The following is a 25154-nucleotide window of genomic DNA, read 5'->3' as shown; positions in this document are numbered from 1 at the left end:
CCTCATGCAGTGGAGGTTAAGTCCTTTTGCCTTCAAGAGAGTATTTCCTTGTCGTATCAAGAGAAGTGTTGAAATAGCTCTTTCCTTGCTCTGGATGATAAAGCATATTAGATGGTGTTTGAACATTAATAGACTCTATTATGATGATTAATTCATGTCTCCTAACAGCTGACTGTCTCAGCTACATATGGTTTCTGTGGAAGATACAGTCTTTGGGAGGAAGAAAATCACAAAATGGGCTGTCATTTGTGGAAATGTTTCTGCTTCTGCAGGTGGCAAGGGAAAATAGATGTTTCTGGAAAGTAAGATTCCTTCTTGCTGTGTTATAGATACTTTAGGTAGTATTACTAGTTTATATCAGGTAATCCAAGAATACCTCATCCTCTCTGGGACAAGGTTTGCAAGAAATAGTATCTCTTGTAGGATTACTTGATACTCTTGGAAAAACAGGCAAGCAATGGCCCACTATATTTCCTTTGCTGTGCCTGGGTGGTTCATTAGACCATTATGGCTACACCAATTTGATACCTTCGATACCTCTCAATCTTGTTTTCATTTAATGTTTCTCAGGTATTGATGTTATGTCAACTGATACTATCTCTGTCAGCATGAGACTATTGCATACTGTCAGCTTTATGGCTGTTATATGCTATCACTAAATGCCTCACAGAGTTGAACCCTGGAAATGTAATTTCTGGGAAGTTACATTATTGAATCTGAGCATCAGTCTTTTTTTCCATGCCAATCTTTATTCCCTGTGTATTCTCTTATATGTTTCCTTGGAGTCTTTGGTGTTTGTGCCTCTTTGTATATCTGGACAGTGTCCATCTATCAGCTACCTATGGAAGAGAAGGCAATGGATTGAGGGCAGGTCATGAAGGCAGATAATGTCCAAAAACCAATTTTCCCTGTGAAATCAGATGAGCCACTACAGGTATGGGAACTCACACCCATTTTAAAACATGGGAATATGGTTAAGCAGAGCTAAATCTGTTCTTTTCTCCTTGATCCCAAACAATTTATTTCCCTTTCCTGGAGGAGTGGAAACACCTCTCCAGGGAGTGCTGAAAATTTATCAGCAAAAATGAGCATCTCTGGGGAGACACAGAAATGGATGTACTGAGATGTGGAGTGGGTGGGAAAGCTGGAAGAAACTGCCAATCCCAGTTTGCCCAGAGAAGCTCTATGCCCTGTTAGAACAGACTGGGCAAGGGGGAAGGAGGGCAGCTTTTTTGGTGGGGACCTGCAACGCAAAGAAATTTGTGCAGGTGCACAGCCAACCCAGGGCTCAACAGGGCAGTGCTTATTGTAGTGGATACATCCTGAGTTATTTTAAAAAGAGCATCAATAAGCATACCATTAGCCTGAAATCAAGGTGGATTTTAAAACAGTGATATTGGCAATGCATATCATAACAGCCTTTTTCTGTTGTAGAGATACAATTATGTCAGTCAACTTACCCTCTTAACAACATCTTTTAGTCCCCTTTTTCACCTCGGCTGCTGTACTGTGCCTGCAGCCCCGTAACCCACTTGTCCTCTCTCTGCCACACAGTTCCTAATGCTACATCCATATGGATTTTCAGCCCCTAAATTCATTAGCGAAATGTCTATTCAATTTAATAATTCATATTCTCATTAATCTAGCTTATTACACAATATTTTATAGCCATTAAATTCACTAACAAAGAACATATTATTTGGAAGACAGCTCCTGTGCAATATCTCATATTATGAGAAGTGTTATAGACAGGTAGTGATTTCAAATAATGAGCAAAAAATTTCTGTGAAATCTTTGGAAATCCCATTTCAAAACTGGTGCTTGAAAAATCTTGGTCACAATAACTTAAAATTCGAATCAACACTATGAATCCTGTTTCTATTTATTTTTCCCCTCAATGATCATCTTTCTACTCACCAGCTGATGCATATGCTTGGTCAGCTCTGCTCAGAGAGGACTTGCCCTTCAGGTTTCCTCACCCACACTGCTGTGAGTGCCCCCAGCACTGCAGCAAATAGGAAAAGCTGCAAGGAACCAACACCTTGTTAAATATTTAGGTGTCTCTTCTATGATTATGTGCGTCTTTCTGTTTCTCATGTTAAGTTTGCTTTGCTTGAAAATTGTTTTTCAGATATTTCTAGAGGCATTGACATCTCCTCTGTCCCATCCAGTGGCATAACTTCACCCCTGCCTGTTGACTGGGATACACTGCTCACTCTCTTTCCACTATTTAAATCTCTTCCTTCCATAACATGGTAGTTAAGTCTTTGTTTGGCCTGTGCTTGTGTTGAGGATTCTGTGCCATTTTTGAAAGGTGTCACAGCCTAGGAATCCCAATGGAATTGGGTAATATTTGAGCAGTTTAACTGCAAGCTATCTTACAGGGAATTTTCAGCTGGCGTGTCGATAAGACTTTGCCAGCTGGAGTCCAAAGGCTGCGCCTGATTTACTGGCAATAAATCCCATTGCACCCGCCTTCTTCTTTCTTGGAGAGCACAAAAGAGAGACTGCGAGAGGAGAAGCTGCTCCCCTCTGTCATCGGGAGCAGAGGCACCATGTGCTGCCTACACGATGCCAATGCTCTCTGCTTTAACTGGTTCTATGTTAGGCACTGCATGTCTTTGTGCAGATGACAAATTATATGACAGGTTAAAGATTATTCTCATCTGCTCTGCTACTCTTCTGGTAGCTGAGAAGGGAGCGCCAACCATATGTGCTGTGTTATCCTAGCTAGTGTATCCAACCTTGTTTATCTGTCGCCTTCACACCTTATGTTATTCTGTGATTCAAAACTGATTTACTGTTAACTGTTTACAGTGATTTGAACAAGATACACTTGTCACACAGACAGGAAAAAAAAAAAAAAGGTTTAATTGCTTATTTCCCCTGGTCTGCTGGGGCTGGATCAGTAGGATTCCATTAAAGTGATTAAGGAGAGAAGAAAATGGCACACGTAAGCTGACTTGTTTCCTGGTTCTCCCAGCAATTGTCCTTGTTGCAAGTTGACACCATTGAATGTCCCAACTCTCCTCCTTTCCTATCCCTTTTTTTTTCTCTCAGCAGTAGAGATGGACAGAAGGGATGAGTTGTGTTTGAGAATTATAGACTCAAAAGGCTTTTGTGCAGAGAATTGTCTGCGGCATTGCTGATGTTTGGAATACTTTTTGTACTTGTTTTACTGTTACAGGAAGCATTTTACCCTGTAATATCATCCCACATCTTCTTCCATAACATCTTGTGAAAAATTTACATAAACAGACTTTGTTTTAGTGGTCAGGCATTCCCTCCTTAGGAACCTGGCAGGATGGGGAACGCATGTGCTGCCTGTGCAGGGCATGGTGTTCTTTCGCTTGGGAATGAGTCACAAAGCCTGATTTAAAGAATTCATGCTTAGTAATGTGACAACTGTGATGATGGGTGTGGAGCAAAGAAACAGCTAAGGGACATGTTAAATCATGTGGAGAAAAGCAGATCTTGGCTGCAGATAAGTGTGTTGGTTTTCACCCATTTTGATGAAATGAAAGCTGTGTTGACCTGTTACATTTGTTCAGCACTAGATTCATAGTTGGTGAATCAGTACAGTAGATTTAGAGTCAATGAGGCAATTCACGGTTATATCTGAAGAGCTCCAAAAGAGGAGAGGACAAGAGTAATGTGGATGAATGACACAGTGAGAACCTTTTTTAAAAAAAGGTTGTAGTATTTTTGATTTATGCAGTAAATTACATTAACCAGCAAAATTGGTATCATGCAGCTTTTCCTTTCGAAGAAAGCTGAGGAAGCAGGCAAGGTGGGAACTGTGGACAAATAGCTCTTTCACCCAGTCTTGTGTCTGATACCGATGCTTTCTGTCCTGTATGCTCTATCATATGATCTATGGGGTTTTGCAGTCAGTTTCTGAAGTGCGTAAAGCATCAGAGCGCTGTGTCCAAGAGCAATAATTTCTCTCTTTCTCTGCATGATCGCCTGCCTGTCTGTTAGTGGTTTCATATAAGGATATATTCTATTATTTATAAATACGTTCTATATATATATCTAAAGTCAGAATTGAGCAGCAAGCAATTGGTCTGGCTGGAGATGCGAGTTGGTCAGCTTATGGAAAGCAGAGCTGGGAGACAGGTAATCTTCCATATCCCGTTTTCTTCCGCACTGGTAAAACTGCTGTTCCAGTTGTTGTTTTTCTCATCTGCTTACTGTGAGTCAGTGATTCTGGACTGGAAAATTCTGATGCTGGGCCTGAATTTGAGGTGCATAATTCAGCTATTTATCTTTGTGCTGCTGCACGGATGCCCTGTTGTTTTAATGATGTCGCACAAATGCTGTGTATCTTGACTGACCAAGGAGAAGAATTACATTTGTGTGAGGTTCTTATGGATCTATAAAGGAAGTGCAGATTTACTGTCTCTTGTGTCTTTGACTTTGTAAATTCAATGTAGATTTTCTACTTCATCCATCATCAGAAACAGACAGATTAACTGTGTGTAAGTTTGAGTGCTGGGTTCAACTCAGGCTCTCTGGCACTATGCTAGTTTGGAAGCCACTTACCACCAGAAGCAGACAGATCAAAATATGGTTGGGCACATTTTCTCCCTCTGAAAACCCTGCAGCTATTCCTCCAGTGACTACAAAGGCGTGTTACCCAGATGTGGCTTTACCCTGCTGAGGTATAGCAGAGTAGGGTGTAAAACCTAAGGTGGAATTAAAGAATGCTATTGCACTAAAGAAGATTTTCCAGGTTTCCTGGTCAAATGTTCCTACAGGGGCCTGAATGTACTTTGCAACCAAACTGGCTCTTTCTGCTGAGTCCCAGTCCACAGGAAGAGTAGAGCATGCTGAAGCAGTGTGTATGCACACAGCCTGTGAGAAAAGCATGTAGAGGAATGTAGTTAGCTCATGAAAATATTTGTCACCAGTACAACATGATGCTTCTCAAAATAGATTATGATAGGAGGCTAAATGCTGGGGTTTTATAAAAAGCAAACAAAGAAAAACCCAACTAGCTTGTTTAAGTAGATTTAATGCAAAATTAAAGTAAAGCCTAAGAGGAATAAAGTGCTTTAACAGTTATTATGTTTTATGTATACTCTGATTCATCCCAGCCCTGAGAAATTAACCTGTTCTTGACAGTGGTCAACATGAAGGTCATGGTACTTCTTTTTAATAGATGGGGAGATAGTAGTTTGAAGCTGCCTTTATTTTCTCCAGTCTTTGGTGGAAAAAAAGGTTACTTTTTTTCCTGGTTAACTTTTTTTATTTCGTGTTCCTGTCTTCATGTATGTTTTGTGGTTTTGCTGTGCGTTTTTTGGTATAGCTTTGAAAATTTCAGTGTCTCAAGGAGGAAATGCTTGGTCAGATTCTGTCCTCAGTTACCTGGGGGGAAAAAAGTCAGGGAAATGTATCGACTTTGCTGATATAAAGCTGGATGTTTATTGAAGTAACCCAGTAGCAAACCAACAAAAATTGATCCTGTTCTCTTTGTTCACTTGTAAATTGACTTGTCTAGTTATAAGGCCATGTAACTAAAACACAGCTGTCTGTATTCAGCTGCTTTCAATTAAAAGCAGAGGACCCAGCACCTTCCAAAGTGGGGTGACCAAAGCAGTGTTTGTGTTTTGGTAAAATGGTCAAAACTGTGGTATAAAACCTAAAAACACTGCAGTGTTACGCTCTGGCTTTGCAAAAGAATCTTTTCTGTTCATCCAAATGTTTGGCTGCACTGGCACCTCCATGCAGATCCTTAAGCCCAAGGGCAGAGGTTTGAATGCTCCTGCCTTTGCTGTGTCAATGTGACGCTTCCAGAGCAAGTTGCAGCCCGGCATTTCCACCGGGAGCTGCTCGGGGCTGCAGCCTTGCTCTTTGACCTCATTCCTCCTTTGAACCTGCTGCGGCGGCGTGCGCTCGCCCGCCGCGTCCCTCAGCCCGCGCCGCTCTGTCTTGTCATCCGCAGACAAGAAAAAGGCAGGCAAATTCCAGCCTTTCAAGAAGCTCTTCGGCAAGAGGAAGAAAAGAGAGCCCGCCTCAGACTGCGAGGAACCCAAACTGAAGCCCAGCCACTCCTTCGGCAACATCTGCAATGGCACCTTCTGCTCGGATGACGAGCCGAGCAGCGCGCTGAGGTAAGAGCACCCGCGGCTGCTGCCAGCCCCCGCACACACAGCCCTTGTTCCCCCTGCCTCTAATGGCAGTAAATTTAAATTCTCCCTCTGCTGAGTGGCAGCAATTTGTGCATTGCTTGTTATGAAGCGTGTGCCTTTCTCTTTCCTCTGAATGTGACACCTGCTGCTTTAGACCTCAAAATCTCACTACTTAAGGGACACGTGTGCTGCTCTGCAAATAAGAAATCCCGGGGGGAAGCAGAAATGAATTCGAATCCAGCTCTGTGATTTAACAGGTGAACACCTGAGCAGAGGTATTAATGGCATCCCTGTTTTTAAAACTGGGTAAAGAGAAACTTGAACTGGCTGTTATAGATAGTTTATTGCATGCATTTCCCTGCAAGGTGGTATCTTTGGGTTGGGACAGACATTTCCTTTTTCACTCTATCCCAAATAATTTTTGCATTTTAATTGGGGTCAACAAACAGGCTGCTTTTATTTTCAACCAATTTGAATGTAGAGCAGAGGAAGGAAGAGAGGGGAGAGAGACACCTGAAAATCAGACCATGTTCCAGTGACAACAGAGGATGACAGAAAGACAGTGTGAGAATTTTCTATGGGGATGGTGGAAGTAAGAAACTGTAAAGAGTAAACAAGTCAGCAGAAAAAATCCCCAAACCAAACAAGCCCAAACAAACAAACAAAATCAGAACAAACAACCACTTGCCCCAACAGCAACAAAGCCCCAAGACCAGATACACAAACTACCAGAGTCAGTAATACTTATTTCACTTCCCAACTGCTCATCTCAGAGGGGTTAGCTGACTCCTCATCAAAGCCTGCTGTTTTGGAAGAAAAGGAACTGTTTGCACTGGGGAGTGTATCTGAAAGTGTAATAAAAAATCTGAAAGGGTAAAAAAAAATTCCAAATTCCTCTGCTCAAGAATGAAATATGTACCAGAAACATCACCCTGAACAGTATTTCTAATGGTGCCTATGAAAATGTGATTTAAAAAATTATTTATTTGGGAGATTTTTTTAGCTTCTGGTTTTTTATTCCATTCTGTGAAATTCCTTAAGTATTAGGTTTCCTTTTGGTTTCTGTAGTGTAATATTGCACACCTCTTTTGGTCATCTCACCTTTTTCAGAAAATTAGTACTTAGCATAGGCACCCTGTAGCTGGAGGTGTGACTGACTACTGCTGCGATGCGTTACCTGAGTGCACCCTGCCAAGCAGCTGTAGGAGATTTTAGCGCCTTTTCCCTCGTGAGCAAACTAAAGGGCGTCATCCCACTATCAGGGATTTCCCATTTGGCATAACTGAAAGTGCAGTGCTGCACCCAGAAACAAACAGTGGTATGGGAACTTGTCCTGCTCCTCAACAGTGACATGAAGGTGTGACAGACCTTGTTTGGGACTGTTAAGTGTTTGCATTTTTAAACCTCTTCATTTTTCTAAGTAACGAAAGCATTAAACGTTAGCCTCCGGTGGGAAAATCAGACTGTACAATTTAAATCAGCGGGGATTAGTAAATGTGAAGGGTTCCAAGTCTCATCTCAAGTGGAACATTTCTTTATGTGATTCCTGAAAGCTCTTAGCCTGCTAGAAATACTCAGTCAAACCTCTGTTTTTCCTGTCAGGCTTCATGGTGCAAATGTAGGTGGGATTTGATGATAATTTTCAGTTTACAGGTAGTGTTTGCCAAGTTACTCATTTTACAACAATCACAAATGTTCAGTGCAGTGGATTAGATTGTTTTGGGAGCTTAGTTTTGCCACCCCAGTCTGTTTTCAACATGTCTTCCATCCATTGCATTTTTTTGCCTTTACTGTAATTTCAAACTTTTATGAATTGAAGGCAGAGATAGGCTGTCTAACTAAAATAATACACATAGCTGTTTACAAGATGTCTAACAGTAAATGCATTGCCATACTTTCCACTATTCATACAAAAATAGACTAGCGCAAATACAAATTACAAGTAGTACATTTACATAAGCAAAATCCTGAGGAGTTCTGTAAAACCATTTGCTTCAAATTCTTTAAGAATGTACAACAACTGTATATTAACAAAAACCTAATGGAAGTTCCAATTTTGCAATAAAAGCTCAGGGATGTTCCCATTCCTTTAATAAGCTATATTTCTTCCTCAGCCTGCAATGTACATGAATTTGTAATCTGCAGATGTGTCCTGTGGACGTTTTGCTTTGTTTTGGGGAGAGGAGGTGGTTGTTTTGAAAAGATATTAAGGGAGGAAGCTGCTTCAGGAAGGTAGAGACAAGCAAATGAATGAGTGTAGGCTAAAGAAGACATCTGTATTTCTTCCAAGACCTAAGCTAATATTTCACTGAGTGCTGTATTGGCTTACAAGCCTGCTCATAGCTAACACCTGAATCTCTAATGGAGACTGTGCTGACTGGGTGATGCAGACGTGCCCAGAGCAATTTAGGCGATCTGCATATGGTGTAGATTGACTAGCTGAGTTGGAAGCAGCCTGAGAGATCTGCCTATCCATCCTTTCTTACATCCTGGATTCATCAGATGCAAATAACTTGCTTGGTATCCTGATGTATGCACACTTCAACCTCTTTATTCATCTATGTTGTTTTGCAATACCGAGGTGGGAGGTTTCTTGCTGCAGTTTCTCTTGCTCTGCCTTGTGAAAGACTGGAATTCCTTTTCCCATTTTTATATTGCCCTTCCTGAGTTTACAAAGTTAAAACTGTGTTCATTAACTTTCTGTGGTAACCATAAGGGCCAGGAGATAGAAGTACCAGCTACAAGAAAGCTCCACAAGTTTGTGGAACTTCACTGAAGTCTCCAGAAGCTTCTTTTCTGAGGCTATGATTTGGCACTTTAGAAGATTTTATATTTGTGTATTTTGTCACAGTTGACAAATACTCAACTTCTGAGCAAGCATTGTGAGGACATACCTGAAAGGGTACCTGTGCAGTGCCCTACAAAAGTTCATCATTCTGGCTTGATGTGCAGACACAGTGGGGAATTAATTTTCCCTTATTGGGGGTACAGTAGAGTCCCTTTCCTTAGGCTGAATGCAGTATTTCAAAGGACCTGGAATTAGACCTGTCAGGTGTTTAGGATTCCAGTGTGACAGCATTGATCTTCCAGGAAAGGGTCTCTGAGCAAACATCAGTGTCTTGACAGTGCCTCTCCACAAAATGGGATCCCTTTACTTGCCGCATTGGGCAGTTCTGTGTGAAGCAATCTAGACAAATGGTAAAAAGTGACCTGTCTGCCCCCTTGGAGTTTCAAAGAGCTCCCAAGAGACTTTCTCTCTGTCACATCCAGTTTTCATACACTGGGTATTTTTCTTTCTGCTTATTAGCTGTATTTCTGCAATTGGCATTTGTCAGTCTCCTAATTTCCTTTCTAAGTGCCTCACTTTGAGTGCCTTTGTGACTCCAGTGCAAGTGCCTTGTTGCTGTGGTTCTTGGTGTCCACCTTCTCCTGAAGACTTCATCTTATCAGAACTCTGACTTAACCAAGTATCTCTTCAAGCCCATCCAGAGCAAAGCAACATGTGGACATTGTAAGAAATTTCATTTTAGAAAAAAAGCAAGCTTGGATTTTCCTTACTTGTGTCAGCTGACATGGATACACCTGGAAAAAGTTTCTTATTTCTGGGTTATGAGGTGTGTTGTGGCCAGGACAGAAAAGGTTATGGCTGCAGTTTTATGTTTGCATGGGTTTCTTTAATAAATTTTACTACAGGTTTTGGCAAAATTAAAGTTGTTTCCCCATTTTTGTAATTTATATTGCAGCTGAGTAGCACAGAAATAGGAGCCAAAACCACCCTATGAGTGACCATTTCTGATGTGTACTCAGTAGCACATGGCCAGAGCACAAAAGTGGGGAAAGCCTTCCTGAAGTGGATCCTGGTGTCTTGAACATAAGGTTAACATCACACTCAGTATTTCTGTTGACCTTAGCTTTTCTTGACACCTCAGCTCTTGCCTTCCTCCCTTCTATTATGAGCTTGCTGAAGTCTTTGTGCTCCAGAAGCTTTCTTCTCAGGTGTGTGGTCTAGGACTTTTTACTACTTGCTCCAATTTTATCACTTAGTAGAAATTTGCAGTAAATGCCATTAGCTTGCCTTTTGTTTTTCCAGCTGCTACTTGAGTGCAAAGATGCCTGTAATTCATATATGATCCTGAGAGTTCTTCAGTAGAGTGTGTCTCTGCCAGAACTGACATTTTATATCAGGTGCCACTCTGTTTCTACTTTTTAACTTGTCTTTTGTCCTCAGCCCTGACTATGACCAGCTTCATTTTCAGCTCAGTAATCCCAGAAGAGTTTTCACTCTGGTCTTCACTTCTACCACATAGGCTGTCTTGCTGTATTCTCCCTGGAAGGTTTGGCTGTTTTACTGCCCACTTGTCCTCTCCTTTTCCTCCCTTTTGGATGTTTTTGTTGCGCTCCCTCTCCTAATCATCATGTACTTAATTTTCTTCATTTCCATATTCTGTATGACAGCTGTAATTTTCAGCAGCTGGTGAGGTCGAGGGCTGGGCTCCTGAACAAAACAGAGTTGTCACCTGTAGTATAATGTACTCTCTTATTTCCTCTTCCTTTCCTTCCTTATCAACTAAATGCAGTTTCTGTGTAACACTTTTTGCTGCCAAAGCTAATGTAGAATTTTCACTTCCTTTTCTGTACATATTGCCAAATTTCAGAGGAAATTTTGCGTAAACATATGCTGCTGTTTGGCAGATTAGTGTCACATGTGGTGGATTGTCAGGTCAAATGTGGAAGTTGGACCATTTAGAGCCCTGTTCCTTTCACTAGTCGGCATATTTTTGTGCTAACTGGTGAATTATCCACATCCTCAAGCTGCATTAGGATTCACTTGCAGAATTACTGGAAACCAGGGTGATGCTTTTCTTTACTGTGAATGCTGAGACTTTCTGAGATTAGGCACTTTAGTGAATGATTACATAAAATTCATGTGTTGAGAACTATGTAGTCTCACCTGATTACCTTCTTGTCAGACAGCAGCAAGGGCAAGGCCACTCCCTTAGGGAAGACAAGCAGGACACCAAGGGGACCCCACAGCAGGAGGGGATCCATGATCATGCTGCAGGTCCATAGCTGAGAAGGCAGGGCCAAGAGCAAGCCAGGAAAATGGTCTGCAAACTGAGGTCTGGATCAAAGGTCTTCATGGCCAGGCACAGATGTGTCTGAGCTGGAGACCAGCACTTCTCCAGCATGGCTCAGGCAGGGACCAAAGCCTCTAGTGTGACCTTAAATAGAGCTCCTGAACCCATGTGTGTGGGTGGAGGCTCCAGATGAGGCTGGTTGGGGACATTACAGCTTATTAGTACGCTCAGGGCCTTGATACTTCCCATGCTTAATTTTTATGCCCCTAATGATACTAATTTTCGTTAGATTATTAGTATGATGCATCAGCTACTTAAAGTTAGCCTTGATCTCTACTTCTAAGAAAAATAAAATTATGGTAAGCTTGTAGGTTCCAGGTCCCCTGATGACACCAGACTGGAGCTTTGTATAAGATAATATTGTGTGATATCTTTGAAAAGAGCAGGGCTGCTGTCAGTGAGGCTGCACAACTGATCACTGGCATCAGTGGGACTCAGGTGGGTCATAACAGGGGGACTGTGCAGTTTTCCCAGAGTTAGTGCCCTGAAATTCAACTGTTCCTGAAGGTGATGTGAATATATATTAAGAATGAATGCAGAAATAATCTCTAAATTTACTTTACAAAATAAATTCCCTGTTAATAATCTCTCTTTTGTCTGTTCAGATTGTGAGGCCCATGTTTATGGGTTTGTTAATTCAATGAAGCCATGTGCTGTCTAAGCACAGCTGTAACTCAGAATTATGTTGCAGCATACAATATTCCTCATCCAGGCATGAGTTAGAACCAAAACTCTCTTCCAGCAGATAAAAAGAGGACACTGAAAATATAGCTCAGAACAACAATCCATTTTTTCTCTATTACAGTATTAATGCATCCCTGGAATGACTAGAAAATGCAATTTATGTTTTTCATCTCTAGCTGCCCTGGAGACATTCATGGGAGATGCAAAACATTGAATCAGATTTCTTTTTTAAAATGAAACATTAAGTAGAGGCAACCTATCACTGCACTTGTCATTTCCCTCAGGCACTATTCTGGGAAGTGGCTCTCAGTTTCCTTTGAAGAGATTATATGAAGGGTCAATACCTGGCTAAACCAAATTCATTCTTGCTTTGCATGCTTTTAAATTTTTTTATTGTTTAAAAATGGCTTTCTGTTGAAAAGTTGACTTTGATCTTTAACAATTACAGAATTGGTTTCTAATGGAAATCTAAAAGAGTGAAAGTCATGGGACTCTGGGTTTTTTGGAGTCGGTCTCTACAAATATAAAAGAACAGAACAACTCATTCTTTCCCTTTATTTTCCAGTTTCTATTTCTAACTCTTTAATATCAGAGTGGGAGGAACATTTATGACACACCGAAGAGGCAACTGGTGGTGTGAGATTTCTGTACTTCAGTAATGCACCAGCATGGGATTATATAAGAGCCAAGATCTCAGTGCTCCTTGCTGGAAAAGCTTCCCTTCTTTTAAGGATCACACATTTGTCTTTTAAGAGGAGAAATTGCTCTGGAGAAAAATGGGGTCTAAAAACATTGTAGCCACCAGTGTCAATACAATAACCTTGTATTCTGTGCAAAATGGTTCCTGCACATGCTCTGATATAGTTAAGGGTGCAGAGGGTGCAGTCCCACAGCAATAAATGTTGACTGATGTCTGACTCTTTCCAACAGCTCTCTAGTTATGCAGCTAGCATGGCAACTTGTGTCAGGATTTGCTCAGCTGAACAAGGAATTCGTGTGGATTTTTGAGTTCTGATCTTTTGGGGGTATTTTTTTTTTTGTGCTTGGTTATTCTAGTTACCAGAACATCTCTCTGAATTGTTTCATGTGAGCAATGACCAATGGCACTAAAGAGGTGATGGGAACACATGGAGAGGAAGATACAGAGAGAAAGTGTGATACCTCACCCAGTCCTGACTTGAGGTACCTAGAACTGATGGAAAATTGCATCCTAAATAGATCCATAGCAGTGGATGGTTGAGGGAGGGTCCAAAGAGGGTCTCTTTTTGCTGCTTTTCATGGGAGAGGAGTAAGACTTTTCCTGTAAGCTCAGGATTGTCCCATTCTACTGTGAGAGATTTGTTTCACATTTCCTAGTTTCTCAGCACACTCAGACACCTCAGCAAGAATGAGTGATGGAAAGAGGGGCTTTGCAAGCCAAATTCATATATATATGTGTTAAGGCTATGATATTTCCAGTATCTATGTAATGTGGTTTACCTGCAGTTTTTTGGGGTTCTTCCAGAACTCTGAAATACAACAGAAGGCGTTCTCCTGTTTCAGGGAAATTTATCAGCGTTGAGTTAAACAAGGAATCTGTGAAGCATATTAATTTTGCGCAAAAAAAACCTAGGTATGGATGAGGTGTATTTGAAGCAACTCTTTTTACAGCTAAATACAGTTATACGTGGGCTAGGAATCCAGTTATCTCCATGGTCAAGATGTGGTGTGGTCCTCATACTCTCTCTCACTCTACTTCCCACCCACTTGACACTGCTGGTTTCATTATTTGTAAAAATCCTGTGGAATGATTGGCTCTGCTATACATTTATGCTCCTGGGGTACCCTCAAGAGAAAGACAAATCCTGGTGCACTCTTTTTGTGCAAATTCTGCATGCACCACAGAGCCCCTCATACCCTCTCAAAAATGTAGTAGTTCTTGAAAATTTCATCCTAATAAAAGAAGGTGAAAAGTATGTTCTTAGTTTCACTGAGAAACCAAGTATTCCAATCTATCTCAGGAATCTGGAGAGGGACGCAAGTGGGGCAAAGAAAACTCTAAGAGCAAATGAAATTTAACTTTGCTCTCAGTATGAAAAAATTAGTTTTGAAAATTTGTGTATTGTAATTGAAACTGGAACATGATACTTGGGTTGCAACAAATCTTCAGAGAGAACATCGTTAAGGATTTTGTATTTTAAAGTGCTTTGTATTTTGATATAGCACATCCATAATTAATGTAATTTAGTCAGGTTTCTGAAAGTGAGTCAGATGATGATTCAATTATTTTCAGCACAAACAGCCTCTGAAGTGTCATCACTGGAATTATCAACAGAAGTGCTCATAAACTGATGCCCCTGTTTTCCCACATCTCTTGGAAGTGATATGGCAACTTGAAACTGTAATACCTTTAGCCATGGCTATGACTGTAGCCCATATCTCTGTCATACTGTGAATTTATTGAAATCCACTCCTGATATTGACATGCCTTTTAATCAAAGGGAGAACAGTCTGTAAATGTGGATTGTGAGGATGTTATTGTATAAAGACTTCTGAGAAAAACTTCAGGGATGGGTAGCAGCAAAGGAAACTCAATTATTCATACTGTATTATGACTTAAAAGAAATTCAGTCTTTCCAAAAGTAGAACATGAGCAAAGTGAAAAAAAGAGGTGGAAAAAGGACCTTTGTGATATAATCTGTCAAATTCACAACTGGGAAAATATGAAAGGATTGTGGGCTCCAAGGGAGTAAAATAAGAGACCTTTCAGAAAGTACAAGTAGCTTGGAAATCACCTTAACTGCTATTTAAACTTGCCTGTAAAAGAAACTAGGTTACTACCATGTGTGAATATCTTTTTTCCGATGTTCTTTAGCCTACATAGACATTTAAACAAAATTCTTAAACTATTTTTACAAGTTGTTGGACATGTGGCTAGCAGAATTGCTCATTCACCCACTTCTGAAATATTCAGTGTATCTGCAGAGCATTTTGAAGGGGTAGAGAGTAGTCTGCCATTAATTCACTGTGGGGTTTCTTGTGACTGTTTCATGTGTTCTGACAATTTGGAGTATGTTTGTTTCATTATCAAGTCAATAAGAAAACAAAAATGGACAAAGCCTTTCAGATATGCTTGTCCTCAGCTCTATGAAACAAAAATGTGTGGTGCCTTGTCATGAGGGGAGAGAGAGAGAGACAGATAGAGCAGCTGGGAGAATGCTGGGCATGCTGTAAATGCTTAGCATGGTCCTGACCTGCTGCTGGTACCATTGTGGGCACTTGTCAAAGACAGGGTTGGATTTTCACTGATGATGTACTTATGGCTGCAGGTCACATAGAGCTCCCAAGCTGCTTCATGTGACCTGGTGTTCCCAAGGGAAGCTTTAAATGAAATTTTAGCAAGTTTGCAGGCGGGAGGAGAGACTAGATCCCTAAAAGTGTCCTCAACTCTGCAGCAGAGTGGGGAAGATTTTCACTCACAGCCATGTCCTATGCAATCCACCAGAACTGACCTCAGCAGTTGCTCTTTTCTTCCATTTCAGAGATTTAGATTTTACCAGGCAATTCCTACAGTCAGAGCATTCCTGCTATTGTCAACTGCAGTTTTGGAGTTTGAACTGCTGGCAAATTCTGTTCAGTTTCAGTGCTGTATATTGGCTGCTCCCAACTTCAGTTTTAAAGAATTCATTAGTAAGATCAAGAACAACTTCCAAACAAGTCACTGAACTCTTTGGTGCCTGAATTGCAATCCTTGCCTACTAATTAGTTGTAACAAACAACACAAATATACATGAGGTATCTGATTTAAAGTATGAGAAGTCCAACCCACTGGACAGCAAAAGGGGTGAATAGTGTTGTATGCACAGTGAGTAGCTGTGAGACAAAACCACAAGTATCTGAGCCACAGCACTGCTGGGAAAGTATTTGAGAAGGGATCCTCTCTGGAGAGCAATATGACCTGGACTATGGATCCTCAGCAGATGTCTCAGCTCAAAGGTAAATAGTGAAGAACCAGTTCCCACTGACCTTGCCTTCTGCACCTGCTGCAGGCTCACACACTGAACAGTGCAAATGCAGTTGCCATGGGCTAGTTTGTCACATTTTGCATGTTTCCTTCCCACCTTGTTGAATGCAATGATGGAGCTTTCCATTCAAACAGATCTACACAATTATATGAGAAAAGCCAGCTTTCACTCAGTTTCATGTCAAACCATTCATTTCCAGACCTGCTAGGAATTTGTCTCTGCATAAGGGACAAGTTGTGGTTCACTGGCTGATTCCTGGCTGGCCAAGCAAGGTAGAGGTATTTCAATGCCATGCAATTTTCCCACAGCTCTGTGTACAGGCTGAGTCACGGTGCTTCAGTATAGAAACCTTTTTTAGAAGAGGGTTTAAAAATATACCTACTTTTATGGTTTTTCTAATGAAAGGTTTCTAGAAGAAGGTGTATTACCTTTAACCAGAGGCAATCAAGTTGTGGGTTTTATAAAAAAATGTCTAACATAGAATATAGCACCAGTTAAATGTTCCTCTTCTGCCATGGCTAAAAATGTTGTAGAATATTGACCAGCTCTTTGCCTGATTGTTTGTTGGTTTGTTTCAAATGGAGCAAGTTGCTCAAATATTAATCTGGATGAAAAGTAGTTTTTCAGTCTGTGATTGTATGGAAGATGAAATGATTCAGAGAACTGTGTGTGTTCTCCCCAAAAAATTGGATGGATTATTTTGTAAGTGCAAAAGTATTTTATATATAAATGAGAGAAAGAGAGAGGGTTTGGGGGACTTTCTATCCTGTTATTTTCAGGTTACCTCTAAGAAATTCTGCTATAAAAGTCAAGAATAGTCTATCATCGAATCATTTACAACAGGGTTATGTAACCCTATGTAACACTCTCCCTCGGTAAGAAAAGATTGTTGTTTTTACTTAAAATACCCCAGGGAAAAAGGTGATGGAAATGTAATAAATACATTCCCAACTTATTTGTCTCCAAAGTATGAATAGAAATATCTTGAACACTTAGTGAACAATTAGCACATTTTAAAAGGCAGAAAAGGTAATATACTGATCTTCTTAAATATGTGAAACTTCAACTTTTCTTGTTGTTTTACTTACACCTCTCTCTGGAAGAATCATCTTCCTTGCTTTTGCTGATATATTTGTTTATAATGCTTTTATCATATGTAGAAGGTTATGTTGGATAGATCTCTATCAAAACTATTTTTTTTCCCCCTCCAGATAGTTTTCTGAAACTATAAATGGGTTCTATGGAATTGCCAACAGGTTACTAAAAGGAGAGATTTAGGACCTCTCAGTTGTTCAGATTTTTTTATTGTGGCTTTTATCATGACTTTAGATTACCGGCTTTTCACTTACCACGGAATATTCTAGGTGAGACAAAACATGACTTTCAAACTCATACATTTTTCCCTCAGCATGCCCCCAAAACTCCAAAGTAACAACCACAAGCCTTTTTTTTTTTTTTTTTTTTTTTATTTAATTCTAAGTTTTCTTGGAACTAAATTCATTAGAATGATTCCTGGTAAATTAAACCTCTTTTTGTTTCATCCCTTTACCTGTGGACTTCAATCAGAGCCATATAACTGGTTCATTTGTGACACACCCTCCTCCTCGGCCTCAGTGTTCAGGTTAGCAGCAACACACGGGCATTTCTCGCTCTTTGTGGCTAATCAAGGACACACAGCTTGGTGCAATAAGCTTCTTAGCAGTCTGGGGTTTGATGATAACCTTTTATTGTCAGTGTGATCATGCTCATGGCTATAGGAAGAGCTGAGCAATCTGCTAAAGAAGGTAGTTCTTTAGAAGGGGGTTACTGCACTGCAACACCTCTTTCTGTGTTACAGAGCTCCGTTTGCTTGGCACCTGCTGTTTTCTTTGACCAGGAGTGACACTGTGTCCCAAGCAGTGGGACTAAGCACGAATGCACTTCCTTAGATATGCAGTCTGGCAGTGTGTACATCATTATCATCTACTCTGTATCCTGAAAGTAACATTTAGATTTGAGATTTAACAAGCAAAATCAATTGAGCCTCTCAACACGCCTATTAAAAACACACAACTCTAAGTCCTTCCAAGGAGGAAGACTGTGTATAAAGGAATCATGAACCTCCATTAAACTTTTGAAAACCAGACGTGTTTGGATACCTCTATTCTGAGAATGTACGAAGCTTTTATGTAGAAGACAAGAGGGAGGGAAAATCCACACAGCAGGACAACTATGATATGAAGAGTCACTCTCACAAATTAATTGCAGTGCTTATTTACTTGTTAACTGTTTTTTTTTAACAGATCCTCCCATTATTCTATGGGCAGTCGAGCTTTTTCCCATGACAGTATTTTCATACCTGATGGGAGAACAGAGAGTGAACAGGCCATTCAAGCAATGTCACAGGAGAACGTTTTAGGAAAAGTCAAAATTCTTCAGGTAAGAAATTGTAAGCGGGAAAAATATTTAAAATGTGCTGGAAAATGATCTCCAGAACATGTTAAATGTGCATAAAGGTGGGTTGCTTTTCCAATATCCTTGGGGCAGTTTCTCAGCCATGTTAAATTCTCTGGCCAAAAGCCATTGTAAGTCATTCAGATAATCTGCAGAAGTTCCAGGTTTTGGTCTTGGAATGTACAGCACTGATGCTGTAAACATATCTGCAGAAACGTCTGCACCTGTGGAACTCATGTGAATTGGACTCATGGTTTTGGCGTGTCCTGATGTGTATGCCTAAGTCCTACAAATGTGGTAATGAGAGAAAAAATGAAGGCTGTGTTGAGGGCAGGGAATGGCATGCAGAGTGAGACTTCTTGGCAAAGCCAATTTAATTATACATTTATAAGTAGTATTTTTTTTTCTCCTTTTTCTCACTGCACTTTCAATGGTTTTCATGGAAGGTGGACTTTTTTATCTCTCCAAAGCATAAACAACACATTTGGGTATTTGCTTCTAAAGAGCTTTACATGATCTGCTTTCCCTTCTTTTCCAGAACACTCTCCCATTAGTGCTCGAACTAATTTTTTGCTCTACTCCTTTGGTGACATGATAATTTTTTGCCTTTTCTTTTATACCCCTGTTATACCTTTTTACAACTTCTGTATTCTTAGTGCTTTTTGTCTACATCCTTGGACTTGTTTGTTCAGCTAAGAGACTAAATATTTTAGAAGCTTTGTAGGTAGGGGTTAGTGTGCCCCAGACCCCAAGGTCCTCTCCAGAACACATTCTGTAAACCAAGATAGAACCATCCAGGGGAAGGCTCCTTGGGGAAGGGAGGCTCATTTGAGCCTCTCATTGGGGAATCTTTGATAGATCAGCTAATTAGTAAGACCTATAATGTTAGACCAGATCTTTTGGGAGTGTGCACTGTGGTGTGCATTTAGGTGCATTTGACCTGGATGTAGTGCACCTAAGCATCCTTAAAATAAATACCAAGGAAAAACCCCTTTTTCCCTTCTAACTGTGTTTGACTCTTGATTTTAAGACCAGGAAAAGGCATCACCCTGTATATCTGTAAGATTCCCATCTTTACACCTTTCTAGACCTTGAGAGAGCTGTCCTTCAGAAACACGCTGCACTTTAGTGTTCAGGATGCTTTCATGTCCCGTCAGAATGCTCATAAATTTTTAATGCTGTGCAAGTGCTGTTACCCTGAAGATGACCAGTAAAATATCATTGATTTCTTTTACCTCTGAAGTCTACCCACGATCCATCTTTTCTGGTGAGTGACAGATCATGCACAGTAGACAGCTCTGACCTTCAGAATGGAATTGTTCCTGCTTCCTGCCTGGTGCTGTCAGCAGACAGAGCACCTGCACAGTGCTGGCCGTGCTGACTGTGGATGAACTCCGAAGCAGGAACCACACTAGGACATCTCCAATTCCTCTGTGCTTGTTTTTCAGCTTAAATTTCCTTGGGTCAGGTAGATTCAGTGCATGCTATTTCCCAGGAAACTATTACATTTAAAATGACTGCTGACTCTGGGTAAAGACATGAGGTATGTGGGCCTGTCCTGCAGTGTCCTACAAAGCCCACCGACTCCTTCAGGGAGCTGTGCCCTCCCTATCTGTTGGATTTGTGTTCTTGGCTTCCGTATACTCGCTTTTCTCTGAATAACTTTTTACTTCCTGAGGTGTGGCTTCTCTCATTTCAAAACTCAGCTTGAAATTCCCAAAGGAAATTATTGCCTTTGCTAAACTAAGAAACCTGATAAAAAGTATAGTTAATGCCATATGGTAACAACCATGTTCACTAAGCAAATGCTAAATCAAGAAAATTAGAGCAAAATATCACCCTTGAAAGTCACAAAATAAATAGCCAGTGATACTCTCTTGCTCATATGAACTTTGCATAAGCCTTTTTTTAGTGTGGTTCCTTGCATGTATTTTAAGAGACAATATTGTTTCAGCTGCTTGATGTAAAAAATATGCTTGCCTTTTTATTTAAAATTGAAGGATGGTAGTTCATTTTTGTCATTTTAGTGTAGCTGGAACCCAGCCTGTAACATACCAGATTCCTTTTCCAACTCTGCTAATGATGGTGAGAGCAACTCATTCATTCAGAAAAGAAATGCATAATAGATTGCAAATGACACTTTTAATTATTTACATGTTTACACAGAAGTTATATGTTCATCTAAATGTTCACGGATTTTTTTTTGTAAACCCGTGGAAAGCCTCCCTATAATAAGCCTAGGGGCCACTTCTTGTATCTTCAAAAATTGCTGCCCACCATATAACTTTTCCAATTTCCCTACCCATGATTTCTGCACCTGTTCCCTGAGTTTTAGGACAAAATCTTGCCAAAATCCCATTGCACATTTTTAGATTGACCTTAGAGTTGAGTTCCAGGTCTGATGAGTTATTTAGACTATCATTCCTGTTTGAAAGTTTTATGCAGTCCATACCCCATCCTTTTTTTCCTGCTGTAGTATTCTATGAGCCAGTGTTTTCTGTGTGATTGTGCAGTCACAGAAAATGTTGATACTCCGTCTCCTTATACCAGAAGCTTGTATCTACTTTGAAATCCTTCTGCAAGCTAACTCCAACTGGGAACATCTGTATTTTTTAAAGTGGTGGAATAAGAGGAGACAGTCCTCTCTTCTGAAGAGTACTCTACTCCTTAAAGGCAATTCCATGGCCAGCTCCCAGTCCCAAGTCTTTGCTATCCTACCAGCATTACTGTGGTTTTGCCAAGCTTGAATGTCAGGGTGGTAGCACATCACTTCCTGTTTCCTTTTACCTGGCAAGGTACTCTTCAGTAAAGAGTTGTTGCCAGGATTCTGTGCCCTGTGCTGATTCTAAACTTGCTGCATTCCAAATGGAGATCAAAAGCTCTGCAGATTTTAACCCTTTTCAGGATTTTTTTTTTTTTGAGGTGGTACAGTAAATGTTCCTGGAAAACTTAAATCTGTTTTTGGAAAAGTCCCCATGCTTACAAACCTAAGAGACAGCATGGTGAAAAGGGTTTTGAAGTCAGAAGAGCAATGCAAGACATTTAATACTGATGGTGCTGGATCTCATTCTGGGGACCACCAGTGTTTCTTCCTTCTTGCCTTGCATTTTTGCCGACTTTGTTGATGAACCCACAAAAAATGTTGCGTAATGGTGCAAACTACTATAGTAGTCTGGGCAGCTGGCCAGCGTGTGCACTGGTTCAGCTGCTTATTGTGGGAATTCTCTCCTTCTAATTATGCCTGAAAGGTTAATTAGTTCTTCCTGGAATTGCTCTCATTTGGTTTTATTGATTTTCAGATTGGCAATATGCTTTCTGAAAATGGATTTGGTTGTGTTCAAAGGTTTTACTATGTGCTAGAAGTCAGGCTGAGAAATTTACCTCTCATAAACCTCCAATAGCCTTTTTGTAACTGGAAGTTATTTTGTGTTCACTCAAGCCATCTGGTGTTGTAAAGCAGTCTTTTCCTTGTCCTTTGTCCTTTGGAACTGCTGAGATTTATCATTACCTAGTTTTTAAGATACAGTGTAGAAAGCCAGCCTGAACCTGTTCCCACCAAGAGGTGGTACCCAGGCACTGGTACTCTTAATATTGAATTCTTTTGGTTTCTGGGGATCTGTTGCTTTGCTTGTCATATAGGGCTGTGAATGAGACACAAGGAATCTTTAAAATGTAAAGCTAACAGTGTGTCAGAAAAAAACTCACAACCCAACTCTTGGAGCTTCTTTTTACATCCTTCCCCTTCAGAGGTTAGTGGGTTGGTTTTACTCCTCCCATCAAAGTATCTTAGAACTATTTCCTGACATTTTGTAGCTGTGACTCTTCTTCCTACCTCTGATATTTGCCAGGAATGGTCATCAAATGAACAGAAGGCAGTTTTTATTTCAGACTTATAAAAACTGCAGCAAGTAAAATGAAAGCTTGTTTAAAACATTAGTTTCCTGAAGTGTCTACACTATTCTCTCCCATTTGCTGTGATGATACCATGGTGTGGAACTGCTACTGCCTTTGTTCTCCACTTCTTGCCTTCACTGAAATTATCTTGGGTCATCTGGCATCCATGCACTTGCAGCAGTCAGCTGCAAGAAATATTAAAGATTGACTATGACATATAGCTTATGGCCTTTAGGAACTACTGGGTTACATCCTTTTTATTTCATGTGGCCATGCAGTTTAAAACAAACCCTCTGTTCTGTAAAGGTATAAAACACCTATTTATTATAGAGATATTAATTATGATAAAACATTCTTTGTAAATCCCAACTTCTCTGTCAGATACAAAAGGACCACTTTTAAAATTCACATTTCCCTGATTTTGTAATGATGAATGACCCTGATCATTTTCTTCTTGTCAGACCTTATGACTGTTCAGTTTTGGATTGCATTTCTTTTAGTCATTAACATACCTTAGCTAATGACCAAGCCAGTGCTTCCCTCACTGTGCATTGCATGTCTGTATTCTACCAGCCACTCCTAATGTATCTTCTGTTTGTTATTGCCCAGATCTCAACAAGGCTACAAAGCCATTTTTCAAACATCAAAACTATATTCTTTTACCCTGATGCTCTGACTTTTTCAGAATTGGGAGTGAATTTTCACTGCATCTTTGCCTAGCTTTTTATTTCTTACAATTAATTTCTTTGTTGCCAATATTTCCTAGTGCCACTACGGCCTAATTGTTTTCCTCATATTGGAAAATTCTTTTTGCTTTATAAACTGAGTTTATAATTTTTTTCTTAATCAAAATTTCTTCAAGTGTAATGCCACTAACCACATGCTGCTCCAGCAATGGAAAGTGGAATAGTTTCCTCCCTGCATCTTAGATCCAAAACATCTGTGCTAATACTTGTTCTTTTCCTAAGTTTCTATATGTTTCTATGTTAATTTTACACCTGGATTATTTTCTAAAGCCTCCAGCTATACCAGTACAACTTTTCACATGATGCTTTCCAGTTTATTCTTGCTTTGATTAAAAAAAAAAAAAGCTTATGTGGAGTTATTTAATTTGTTTAGTTTGCTGCAGATTTTCCTGTTTGGGTTAAGAAGTGGACTCACTTCCATAGTTCACCATTAATTAGGTGAACTCTCTTTTGAGCCTAGAAAAGAAATTATAAGAGAGAATATGATAGATGTCTGAAATCATGAGTGGAATTGATAAAATGAATAGGGGATAATTATTCAGTCTTTCACAACGAGAGCATATGAGCCACAGTTGAAACTAGTAACACTTCCAAACCAAAACAAATGTTTCTTTAAGCAAAGTTGGACGGTATAAACGTTCCTCAGATGCCACAAGTCATTGGAGCATTTACAAGTAACATCTCAGTATGGGCTCACCCTATTCTTATGTATTCCGAAGGCATTTGATTTTTGGGTCATTCTGAGAGACTGTACAGGACCAAGTGGAACTCCAACAGTGCGACTCTTTTTAGGACAAGTATTAATTAAGTCATTATTTTTCATTCATATATAACTAAAAGACTTAATTTCATTTAAGTTTCATTATATTTAGGCATTGCAAACAGACATGAAGAGTAGATGTTTGAGTTGAAGGAAAACATGACCAGCATTTCTTGTAAGCCTTGTGTGAATGGAATCAGCTGAAATAGTACACTCTGCTTTAATGATTTTTAACTGAACAGAGTAAGCAGCTCAGCAGATCTAGTTTTGGATTCACTCCAGGCGTGAAGCCCTAAGAATGGTGTGGTTTCAGGGGCCTGAATCCAACACACATGCAAGTAGGCATGTACACAGAGGAGGAGCCAAATGGGAGTGAGACAGGAGATGTACAGCCTGATCTGGGCTCTTTGCCAATTAATATGGAAAACTTGTTCTGTGGCATTTCCTATGCAAATTCAAAGAGTGCTTTGAAAGTCAGTACTTTTTTTATTTGCTGCAGGTGCTAGACAACATGGAACAATTTTACTTAGAAGCTTTATTCTTTAAGTTATTAATGGGAGACTGGTGTCAGTTAAATAGTATCACATTTTAGCAAATTATTTTTCATGAAATAGAAGTGGATCTGTGTCATGGTCCAGTTACCAAGGAAGATTTTAAACATTGGATGAGTGCAAACTTCTAATTTTTTTTCCTAAATTCCTACTATTTATTTGCTTGTATTAGATGTGCAGCCCTGCCCCTTACCTCACTATAGCACTGATAGCCATACGGGTTGTGTGTAAATAGAAAAAATATCAGGAATCTTACAGAAACTTTATGGATCTTTAAAAAAAAAAGAAGTGGATGAGGTGAACCTGGCCTGGATCTCGTCCTAAAGCTCCCCTGTGAGCGGTGTCTTGGGCCCCTGCTTCATGGTATAGGTATTGTGTGGTAGCTGTGCTGTTTTGGTGCTGAGAATGGTTTGCAAGTCCTGTGGAAATGTTTGTCCACTGGCTGCAAACTGAGGGACCGGGAATGCCCACTGGAATTGATAAGGCTGGAAGTGGGAGGTGCAGGCATGAAAAGTTCGTTTCTTTCCTTCTGCTTCTAGTCAACAGATTTCAGAACAAGATGGTGGTTTCTGGCTGCTAAATTACAAGTCTTGCACAAACCAAAAGAGACCAAGGTCCTTTGACTGAGCCCAATATGCATCTGCAGAGATTTTTCAAAAGAGTATTTAGACATGACTGTGCAATGGCAGAAGAACAAAATGCCATGCCTGCAACTTCTAGTGACTGGCATTGAAAAACCATTCTCCTTAGGCGACTATCATCCACATGCTGTCAGCACAGGGAATTCTTAACTCCAGAGGATTTATAGTT

General features: G+C 40.1%; 1 protein-coding gene across 4 annotated transcripts in view; it reads left to right on the top strand.

Moving 5' to 3' along the window:
• Window positions 1-25154, top strand: part of CRACD (capping protein inhibiting regulator of actin dynamics) — a 60538-nt gene that overhangs the window by 16466 nt on the left and 18918 nt on the right. For 3 of the 4 annotated variants that reach the window (XM_069014055.1, XM_069014057.1, XM_069014054.1), the window contains 2 exons: window positions 5948-6116; window positions 18243-18378. In XM_069014055.1, coding sequence (XP_068870156.1) covers window positions 5948-6116; window positions 18243-18378 — 305 coding nt within the window. Of the gene's footprint in view, window positions 1-5947; window positions 6117-18242; window positions 18379-25154 lie in introns of those variants that run through there. The other variant, XM_069014056.1, reaches the window with a different exon arrangement.

This window comes from Aphelocoma coerulescens, chromosome 4 (genome assembly GCF_041296385.1).
Source record: "Aphelocoma coerulescens isolate FSJ_1873_10779 chromosome 4, UR_Acoe_1.0, whole genome shotgun sequence".
NCBI classification, from domain to species: Eukaryota; Metazoa; Chordata; class Aves; order Passeriformes; family Corvidae; genus Aphelocoma; species Aphelocoma coerulescens.
Note: the sequence above shows the minus strand (reverse complement) of the source record. Positions and strands in the feature narration are given on the sequence as shown.